This window comes from Lipotes vexillifer, unplaced genomic scaffold, assembly GCF_000442215.2.
Source record: "Lipotes vexillifer unplaced genomic scaffold, Lipotes_vexillifer_v1.1 scaffold293, whole genome shotgun sequence".
In the NCBI taxonomy this organism is placed as follows: Eukaryota; Metazoa; Chordata; class Mammalia; order Artiodactyla; family Lipotidae; genus Lipotes; species Lipotes vexillifer.
In genome coordinates this window covers 548,536-559,846 of record NW_006782084.1, presented here as the reverse complement: position 1 = coordinate 559,846, position 11,311 = coordinate 548,536, and the positions used below count along the sequence as shown (strand labels likewise).

General features: G+C 38.5%; 1 protein-coding gene across 1 annotated transcript in view; it reads right to left on the bottom strand.

The window, feature by feature from the left end:
* Positions 1-11,311, bottom strand: part of PLA2R1 (phospholipase A2 receptor 1) — a 113,623-nt gene that overhangs the window by 80,974 nt on the left and 21,338 nt on the right. Inside the window, 1 exon segment of the mRNA XM_007454986.1 lies at positions 3,605-3,778. Coding sequence (XP_007455048.1) covers positions 3,605-3,778 — 174 coding nt within the window.

Here is an 11,311-nt window from a genome sequence, read left to right as displayed (position 1 = left end):
CAAATAACATATGCTAACACATATATATGGAATCTAAGGGAAAAAAAAGGTCATGAAGAACCTAGGGGTAAGACGGGAATAAAGACACAGACCTACTAGAGAATGGACTTGAGGATATGGGGAGGGGGAAGGGTAAGCTGGGACAAAGTGAGAGAGTGGCATGGACATATATACACTACCAAATGTACAATAGATAGCTAGTGGGAAGCAGCCACATAGCACAGGGAGATCAGCTCGGTGCTCTGTGACCCCCTAGAGGGGTGGGATAGGGAGGGTGGGAGGGAGGGAGATGCAAGAGGGAGGAGGGATGGGGGTATATGTATATGTATAGCTGATTCACTTTGTTATAAAGCAGAAACTAACACACCATTGTAAAGCAATTATACTCCAATAATGATGTTAAAAAAAAAAAGCAGGTTGGGGCCATGAGCAGTGCAAATGCTTCTTCAGCTTGATGTGGGAGAAAGCTTTCTGTAGGCCCCTTCTCCTAACCATTGTGCCTCGGCTCCTCCTGTTTTAATTCAATTCCAATTTTGTTATCAATGCTATGTAGAAACATGTGCCTTGACATGCTTGTGTAGAAAAATATGCTTCTCAAAATTGTAGAATTAGGGGAATTTTTTCTTTGGTTTTCCTTTTTGTGCACCTGAACTTTAAAAAATTACTCTAGAACAAACGTGTACCACGCGTGCTGTAATATTCTGGGAAAAAACAGTGTCAGAGACTTTAGTGAAAGTAATTTTGTGACACTTTCAAATGTTGACATTGAATCTTCTAATCTAATAAAGGACAGCATTGATCCCTTATGATTCATCTGCTTCAGAACCCAATTTATTCTGAGCCAGATGCAGGGGCCCTGCCTGAGACTGAGACCCTGACAGATAAGAGTGATAAATAGGGGGACCGGATGTCCCAGTTTGCCTGGAAAATTCATGGCTTATGCTGGTAGTTCCAGAATAAGTATTGATGGCAGAACCTTTTACTCTTCAGAGGGTCTCAGTTTGGATGATCGATTGTATGGTCACCAAGGTTGTAAAGATTAGTGCATTCACATCACAGGGCTGCAGCACCTTCTGTGACTGGGCATTTCGAAACAACAGTGGAAAACTGGAAGAAGCTAAACCTTTAAGGAAAGAGAAAAAGGTGCTTTATAATTTTGAGATCCCTGAAATCGCTGGACAGGAACAGCATTCATGGGCTCTGCCTTTCCAAGTTTCTGGGGCATAAACACAAGTCTCTTCCTAATGTCTATTTGGTTAGTCCTTCCAGTAGCACCATTTGATTAAATCATCTAACTGGTGTCATCATGACAGAAGGCAGAATGGAAGATGGAAGATGGAAGATGGACAAGACGGAGAAATTTCCACATTTCATAACAGGGTAAGTACCAAGTGCTGCTTTCAAGTAATCTACTTAAAATATCTAAGTATTAATTATTCTTACCTTAGAGTTATTTTGAATACTCTCTGTGTGACTATTTTAACAGTACATATGAAAAAATCATTGTATAATTTCTAATCTGTGTTTAAAAGTACAAAAATAGTCTATTTAGCTTTACAAGTAAATTGGCTCACAATTCTATACTAATAAATGCAAACTTAAATTCCTTTGGCTATTTCTTGGCATTTGTGGCAGTTTAGATAATTCCTTATACCGTAGTAATGTTCATCAGCAATTAACAAGAAACAGTAGACTATTTTCAACATTAAAAAATACCATGGTCAGAACAAACTTCTGTCTTTATGAATACTCTTCTGTTTTCCCAATCTAAACAATCCCTGAAATCTAATTATAAAATTGTGGTATTTAAATCAAAGTCTCTGACATATCTTATTCCTTTAATCTTTATTCAAGTCTGATTAAGTCCAAACCCTCTTATTAAAGATCCCAGCAGTCAAAATAGATAACAATTGTAATTCATAAATGGTGCACAAAATTTTCTATAAATACCATTACAGGCTAATAATGATTTTGGAAATGGGTGTTTTCCTGCAATATAACTCACTCAGATCAGTTTCAGTGATAATTTCCCACTTTTGCAAGTCTGTGGGGAAAGGGGCAGACATATACTGTTCATGCATTTGTTACAATCCTTCTAGAAGTTATTAATGACTTTCAAAAGCCTTAAAATGTGCTTCCTCTTCCACCCAGTGAATCCACTTCTACAAACTTAGAGAGAAATAATCAGGGATCTATGCACAAAGGTATGTGAGGGATGGTTTTACATAGCAACAAATAAGTAAATAAAAACAAAATAAAGAATTTTATCTACCTATCCCTATCTAATATTTGGAGATTACCTAAATATATTACCTCTAACCTGTATCGCTATGTAACCATTAAAAACTATGATATAGGTCTATATTTATAGACATGGACAGATGTTCATTCTACGCAGGTAAATTACATAAGCATGTTACTAACGTGTGCGCATAGTTGCTGTTAAATGTTTAACACATACTGAGTGTTTGTTTTATGTGCCAGGCACTTTTCTAAATTTTCACCTGTTCTATAACACGTAATTCTCACCACCAAAAAGTAGGTATTGTTATTATTTCCATTTGATAGAGGGGGGAAGTTGAGGCACAGAGAGGTTAAGTTACTTCTTTAGCACTGCTAGTAAGTGATGGAGGTGGGATTCAAACCCATGCAGGTGGCTCTTTGGCCCCTGTTCCTAACCTCTGTGCAACAACTGCCTCATCTTTTTATTCAATATCATTTTTCATAGATACTATGGATTATGCATGCATTTGTATGGGGTTTTTTTTTGCAGAAGAAACATGGTTATCTCTGGATTGTGGAACTATGAGAGTTTTTCCTTTGGTTTTCTTTCTGTATACTTGAACTTTTAAAATTATCCTAGAATAATTTTATTATTGTTATTCTAGAAGAAACATGTGCAATATAATTTGGAAAAAAAGCATCAGACACTTTTCATGAAAGTGACTAATTTTGTGACACTTTCAAATGTTTCAGAAAGATTTTTAAATGCTGCATGTACACATCTACAAACACATTTAATCTATAAAAGAGTAGTAAAAAGAGAGTTTAGGTGAGAGGTGAAATAGATCAGACCCAGCTCCTTAGCAGTCTTTTGACAGTTTATGTTATTACTTTACAGCGTTAGTTAACATGTGTGTGCTTTTGCTTTTCCAATTAAATTTTAACTTCTTTGGCATCCACTGGAAACCCTACTACACACAGTGACTGACAGGTAAGATTCTGCTTAATTAGTAAACAGCTTAATTATTTATAAATGGAAACGGAATGGCTAAGCTCCCCAGCAAAGCAGGAATTTGGACTTAAGTTTAGAAGTTTCCCTATGCACTTGTTGGAGCTGAAAATTCTCCCGGGTCCTTTGCTGTAGCCTCAAGTTCTCTTTTCCAGGGGGGAGAAAATAAGAGAGGCACGGCCAAGTGTCAAATGGAATGGCCCAGGGTTCAGGTCAAAATTCTGGGTGTGAGTTTGGGCCATGTTAATAACAGAAAAATATTTTCCAAGGGACCTTTTCTTTCCAGAAGGCATCTTGGCATACATGGACATAACTGTAAACACCAATCATTTTACTTGTACCGACATCAATGTGCATCATCCACCTACTTACTCCTTACGAAATTTTCTTCAGTCTCATCTGCAATACTTAATAAAGCACCTCCTTGCATCTGGCATGAAGAGTGTGCCTCGCTCCAGGAGAGGGAGGAAAGCAGGTTGAATTGGTAGCAAATGTGTGAATTGAGATCCTTCTCCCAGACAGCGTCACAACCCACCTCTGTAGATGCTGAAAACAAAATGAATTAAAACATTATAATCTTATTGTATTTATACGGCGTTATATTTCTAAGATGAATTTGAATGGCGTGATTCCGACTTGCAACTCCTAAAACTTCAGAGCCCTTATCTATTCTTGATTAGGTCTTTATGATGAAATCTGCATTGTTTTCCCATAAACACTTTATGGGAACACTTGTTCGAGATTGAAAGGAAGTTCAAGAAATTAGCAATAAAGAAGCTCTGATCCTTTCTGGGAAAATGACGTTAGCTATTTTTAAGAGAAGGAAATATAATTGGAGTATAGATATTTGTGAAAATAACATCTGAATTCTTTCAAGTCAGAACTTTATACTGAAAGCTGTGTGAACTGAAGTATTTATTTGAGATAGATGCAAATATTGTTTCAAAAAGCTTTTCCCTGCAAATACCAAAATGCTAGATGGAATAAAAGGGATACAGTAGAAACATGACTCTAAAATGAACAGAAGTTTTCAAATAAACATTGAGAACAGGGACACTGATAGTTTAAAAAAGTTCTTTCAGTCAGGAGGAGAAGCCAAGTCCACTTGCAAAACATTGGCCAAAAGGATTGTGTAGTTTGCTTAAGAGTAAATTTAATAAAATATGAGACGTGGCTCTGAAATCTGAAGTTTATTGAAATAACGGAAAATGAAGACCTACTTTGGGTGCTTTAAATCAAACCCTAAGGTGAACCTAAGCAGCCATAAAAATTACCTGAAATCAAACTCAGCCAAAGAATTTCAGAAGGCAGACAATGTGAACCATGCTACAGCATGAGTGTAACTGATGGTCAGACAATCTGCTAAAATCTAGAACAACTTTTCCCGAAGTGCAGATCCACAGAGTATGACAACTTCAAGAGCTCTGCAAGGAAAGCTGGGACAGTGCGTATGTAACGTCCTCCGGGGAATTCATAATATACAGCAGCATATTAAAGCCTCTGAGAGGTTCTCTAATAAAGAAACAGCTTAATTTTAATTCAGTATACTTCCAACTTATTTGACAATGAAATCTTTTCGGTTTGTTTTCTTTTTCCCACAATACTTAGTTAGATGGCTCCCTTGGGAATGTGGGAAGTTTGTTTTCATATCTGGTTGCATTGTGCCTTCCCCAGAACGGAATTAGTTAAGGAGAAGTTATTATATAAATCTAAGGTTGTCTACAGAGTTTCCTGACTGACACATGTATTTATAGAAGGATCCAAGATTGAAGGAGGATCTATCACCAAGAAGACAAGTCTATCACCAAGGAAAACTGTAGGAAGAGGAAGAGAAAGGGAGGAGGACATCTTCAGTAATCATCTTGCCCTGGTGGCGGAAATTTCCCCATTGAGTTTGAATCCTTAGAGACCGTCTTCAGTTAAAAAGCTATGCCATCCATGAGATGGACAACACAGTAAGCATTATCAGACATCAGTTTAGCCCTGTTCATCCCGTGTGAGAGCTGAGGCCATGAAAGAGGAGTGTTTACAATTTTGGTGTGCACAAAAATCACTTAGCCAGCTTCTTAAAAAAAACACAGGTTCCTGGTTCTCAGTCTCAGAGATTTTGAATTGGAAGGTGGGGTGGGATTCAGAAAGCTGACTTTCTAACGTATTACTGATTCTAATGCAAATGGTTCACAAAGCAAACACTGGGAAACCCGGGTTTGAAAGAAATCATTTGAAGCACTTCCCAAGGAGAGCAGGTATGAGTAGCCTTTGGCTACTAGAAGATAGTAGGATGTCAGAAGGGGAGATAGGAGGAGGATGTCAAAAGGAGAGATCTGGGTATAGGGTGCCTGCCTCTCATCTACTGCACTGGGTAAAGATTTGATAATAAGTCCTAATTATAAGCCTCCATGATAAGCCACACCATGATAAGCAAAGGTTCGGAGGACACTTCAGTTGATCTCATTCCCATTTTTGCCAAGAGTTGGTCCTGCCCTTTCAACAGGACATGGATTAAGCTACATAAAGCAGCCTTTTGCAGAAATCTGCCTGAATTCTGTACGGTAAACAGTTAAGATGAGAGGCTTACAGGTGATCCTGTCTGTGCTACAAATTACACTTCCCAGTTTTGTTAGATTTCCCCTGGCTTTGTGTTATCTGTGCCAGTTCTTAAGTTTAATCAAAAGGAAACCCCCAGTCAAATGTTTGCAAAAGGTGCCCATATTCTTCTAACAAGGCAGTCCATTTGTCATTAAAATTTGGTTTTAACTAAAATATAAGAATTTGTATTTCTATGCTGTCAGACACAAGTCCTCTCTTTGCTTCTCTAGGTGGGCTGCGTGTCACTCCATGGATCCGATCTGAAGATTTCATGGTAACAAGTGGAATGAAAGTGCCACCCTGGGCCTGGGCACTGTGATGTGTTCTTCTGATCTCCCTTCAGGACTGAAGGCCTAATTTCCCCAGCTGCCAGCAGACACCTCTCAACAAGAAGCCTTTTTCAACAAGAAGCCTTGGCTGAAGAGGCTCTTTGCCCATTACCACTCTCCCTTCCCAAGCGCAGTCTGCAAACCATGACTGGTCAGTGCAAGGCTATAAGACCCCTCCTCTCAACCCAACTAGGGGCAAATCCAGCCTGAGAACTCCTCGTGGGTCAGTGTGGGGAGTCACCAGCCCTGCATCACCGTCCTGTGCAATCCTGCTCTCTTCCCTTCGTTTCCATGTGTATCGATCCTGACACCCCTCCCCAGGAGGCCTCCTGCGTGCTCATCTTGGCCTCGGAGACTGTTCCCCGGGAACTCCCTTGCCACAGGGTCCCGTCCTGGCCCGGGGCATTTGCGTGTACTTATTCTTAATCCTCTTGCTTATTCATAACTAACTTCTGCTTCTAAGCCACGGAAAATTGCAGGCTGGTACATTTACTTTTTCTTGAAAAATTCTAATCTAAGGGATACCATCAGATTGTTATATTTCTTTGCATCTTTTGTTGTCTTTATATCATCTCTTCTGTCGCTAAATTCTGAGCTCCTTGAAGGAAGCAGCTATGTCTTATATATCTTTTTTTTTCTTTTTTCTTTCTTTCTTTCTTTCTTTTTGGCTGCGTTGGGTCTTCGTTTCTGTGCGAGGGCTTTCTCTTGTTGCGGCGAGCAGGGGCCACTCTTCACTGCGGTGTGCGGGCCTCTAACTATCGTGGCCTCTCTTGTTGTGGAGCACAGGCTCCAGACGCGCAGGCTCAGTAGTTGTGGCTCACAGGCCCAGTGGCTCCGCGGCATGTGGGATCTTCCCAGACCAGGGCTCGAACCCGTGTCCCCTGCATTGGCAGGCAGACTCTCAACCACTGCACCACAAGGGAAGCTTGTCCTATATATCTTTGCATCTCCTACTGTTTGAAGAAAGATTGCCAAAAATCTTTTGCATGATGGTGATTTCTTTTCCCTTTCAAAATACACCTTTCTTCTAATGAACTGAAGTATATTCATGTCAACACCGATTTTATTATAGATTACGACCGAGATGCAGCCATTTCTCCTTCTCTATTAATATGGCTTTTTTGTCATCCCTAATGATACAGCTTTGTCATTGTCCCAGGTGTATCTTTCCTGCCACTTTAAAAAATGGTTGAATTCTTTTTTAAAAAAAGAACTCTTATACTATTCAAGCAACTCCAGGCTACAAAGTTACTATTTTTCTCTCTCATTGGTCTTTCATACACTCAGCAAATAGTTATTGAATATCTGCTCCCTGAAAAGTGTTTTGTTGGTAAATCTCATGTAAAAGGGATACCAAACCAAGTCAGCACTTCCTGCTGTTCATCCCCAACGCCTTACATGCTCCTTGGTAGCCCTGATCACAGTTGAGATTAAATGGTGCGTTATGGGATTGCTTGTTGATTGTCTGTTTTTCCTGATAAAATTAAGTATCAGGAGAGCAGGTACCATGTTCCGTCTTTTTCATGTTATTTCCCAAGCTTGCCACCAGAATTTAAAGGCAGTTAGGCAGAGGAGACTATGCTATCAAAGGAAGCTGAGAAGTGGTGGCCACAAAGGAAAGAGGAAAACTAGTAGGTGTGGGTCCCAGAAGCCCAAGGAAAGAGATGGTGTCAGTTTGTTACACGTTGTTGAATCTTTCAGTAGGATGAGGACTGAGTCCATTAGTGACTTTACGGAGCACGTTCCAACAGCGGAACCCAATCATCTGCCTGCTCCATGCCTGCACCCAGCAGATGAGCACTGCCAAGAAAAATCATCCGATGGATTCATTATCAACCACCGCCGATGCTTCCTGGAAACATTACCGGTTTTCCCTAAAAAGCTTGCTCTCCCAGCAGCCACTGTGTTCATTTCACACCTTGCCTGTTGTCCAAACCTCCCATTCTTTCTTCCCCCTCTTCGGAGGAAGTCCACGGCCACTGGACTCGTTTCTCCTCATTTTCCTCATCACTTAATCCATCAACCTTCTTGGACCCTGTACCATCCTCTCCTTTTTCCCTCCCATGGAGAAGTTGTCTTTACATCCATAAAAGGTCAGTCTGTCCATCTATGATCTGGACCCTATTTCCTTCTGCCTTCTGAGAGACCATATTTATTTCACCAATTGTTTCACTTTCCTGCATCCTCAACCTCTTTCTGTTAGATCCTTTCCAGAAGCATTCAAAGATGACCTAGCAGCTCTCATCCTTAAAAAACAAGAAACAAACAAACAAATCCCTCCCTTGGCCTCCGCATCTCAGTCTCTACCTTTTCTCTACCCCCATTAATCACATATTTTTATACGTATGCTGTCTCCAATTTCTCATCTCTCATTTACTCTTTAAAAAAAAACAATTTCACTGAGATATAATTAACATGCTATATAACTCACCCATTTAAAGTATATAGTTCAATGGTTTTTAGTATATTCAAAGCATTGTGCAACCATCACCACAATCAAGTTTAGAACATTTTTGTGGGAACCCAATTCCCATTAGCAGTCACTTACCATTTCTCTCTCAGTCCTCACCCCTACCCCCAGCCCAAGGCAACCACTAAACTAGTGTCTGTCTCTATAGGTTTGCTTATTCTGAACATTTCATATAAGTGGAATTATACAGTGTGTGATCTCTTTGTGACTGGCTTCTTTCACTTAGCATAATGTTTCCAAGGGTCATCCATGTTGTAGCATGCACCAGTACTTCCTTTCTTTACATTGTCCAGTAATATTCCGTTAAATACTACTGGGTATACTACATGTTATTTATGCATTCATCAATAGGTAGACCTTTGGGTTGTTTCTATTTTTTGGCTATTATAAATAATGTTGCTATAAGCATTTGTGTAAAGGTTTTTGTGTAGGTATATATTTTCATTTCTCCTGGATATATACTTAGGAGTAGAATTAGGGGTCATATGGTAACCCAATGTTTGACCTTTTAAGGAACTGACAGACTGTTTTCCAAAGCAGCTGTATCCTTTTACAATCCTTTCAGCAGTGGATGAGCGTTCCAATTTCTCTATATCCTTGTCAGCATTTGTTATTGTCTGTCTCTTTGATTTTAGCCATCCTGTGGGATGTAAAGTAGTATCTCACTGTGGTTTTTGTTTGAATTTCCCTGATGGCTAATGATACTGAGCATCTTTTCATGTGGTTATTGGCCATTTGTAAATCTTTTTTTGGAGAAATGTCTATTCAGACACTTTACCCATTTTTAAATTGGGATTTTTGTCTTTTTATTATTGAGTTATGAGTTCTTTATATATTCTAGATATAGGTCCCTTATTAGATATCTGATTTGCACATTTTTTACCCCATTCCATGGGTTGTCTTTTCACTTTCTTCATTGTGTCCTTTGAAACACAAAAATTTTTGATTTTGATGAAGTTCAACTTATCTATTTTTTCTTTTGTTGCTTGCATTTTTGGTGTCATATCTAAGAATTCATTGCATTTTCAGGATCATGAAGATTTACCCCTATGTATTCTTGTAAGAGTTTTATAGTTTTATCTCTTCCATGTAAGTTTTAAAAATCTATTTTGAGTTAATTTTTTTACAGGGTGAGAGATAGGAGTTTAATTTTGTTATTTTGAATGTGGAATCCAGTTTCCCTCCACCATTTTTTGAAAAGACTATTGTTTCCCCATTGAATTGTCTTGGCATCCTTGTCAAAAATCAATTAATCATAAGTGTGGCCTCTCAGTTTTATTCCATTTTGACAATATCACATTGTCTTGATTACAGTCACTTTGCATAAGTTTTGAAAATGAGAAGTATAAGTCCTCCAACTTTGTTCTTCCTTTTCATGATTATTTTGGCTCTTCTGGGTCCTTTGAATTTCCATGTGAATTTTAGGATGAGCCTGTCAATTTCCGCAAAGGTGTCAGCTAGGATTTTGACAAAGATTGCTGTAGTAGTGCCATCTTAGCAATATTAAGTCCTCTGATCACACGAACATGGAATGTCTTTCCATTTATTTAATTTTCTTTAATTTCTTTCAACAATATTTTGTAGTTTTTAGAGAGAAGTTTTTCATGTCTTTTGTTAAATTTTTCCTAAGGATTTTATCCTTTTGGATGTTACAATAAATGGATTTGTTTTCTCTCTGTCTCTTTTTTGATTTGTTTTCTTAATTTAATTTCTGGATTGTTCATTGCTACAGTACTGAAGTACAATTGATTTTTATATATTGATCTTGTATCCTGTGAATGAGTCTATTTGTTGTAGTAGTTTTTTAGTGGATTACTTAAAATTTTATGCATACAGGATCATGTCATCTGCAAATAGAGATAGTTTTACAACCCCCTTTCCAATCTGGATGACTTAAATTTTCTTGCCTACTTGCCCAGGCTAGAACATCCAGTACAATGTTGAATAGAGGTGTTGAGAGTGGAGAGTCTGTCTTATTCCTGATCTTATGGGAAAGCATCTAGTCTTCTACCATTAAGTATGCTGGCTGTGGGTTTTTCAGAGATGCCCTTTATCAGGTTGAGGACATTCTCTTCTGTTTTTAGTTTAGTTTAGTTTTTTTCATGAAGGGATATAAAGTTTTGTCAAATGTTTTTTCTGCACCTATTGAGATAATTGTGTGTCCTTTCTCCTATTTATATAGGTATTACATTAATTGATTTTCAGATTTTCAACCAATCTTACATTCTTGGGATAAGTTCCAGTTGGTCATGGTGTACAATTCTTTATATATGTTGTTGGATTCTGTTTGCTAGTATTTTGTTGAGGATTTTTGCATGTATATTCATAAGAGATATTAGTCTGTAGTTTTCTTTTCTTGTGATGTCTTTAGTTTCAGTACCATGGCAATACTGGCCTCATAAAATGAATTGGGAAGTGTTCCTTCCTTCCTCTTCTGTTTTTCCATTTACTCTTTAACCCACTCAATCTGGTAACTAGAGTATATCTTGTCAAGGCCATCAATGACCTCCATGTTGCCAGATCCAGCAAACACTTAGTTTCAGACCTTGTCAAATCAGGCCCTTCAGCAGAATTCACTTGAATGTGAACTTCATTAGGGCAGGCACCATGACTTTCATCTTTCACATTTGTGGTTATAATCACAGCACCCAGTGCTTGGTACATAACAGGTGTTCAATACCTATTTGTGGA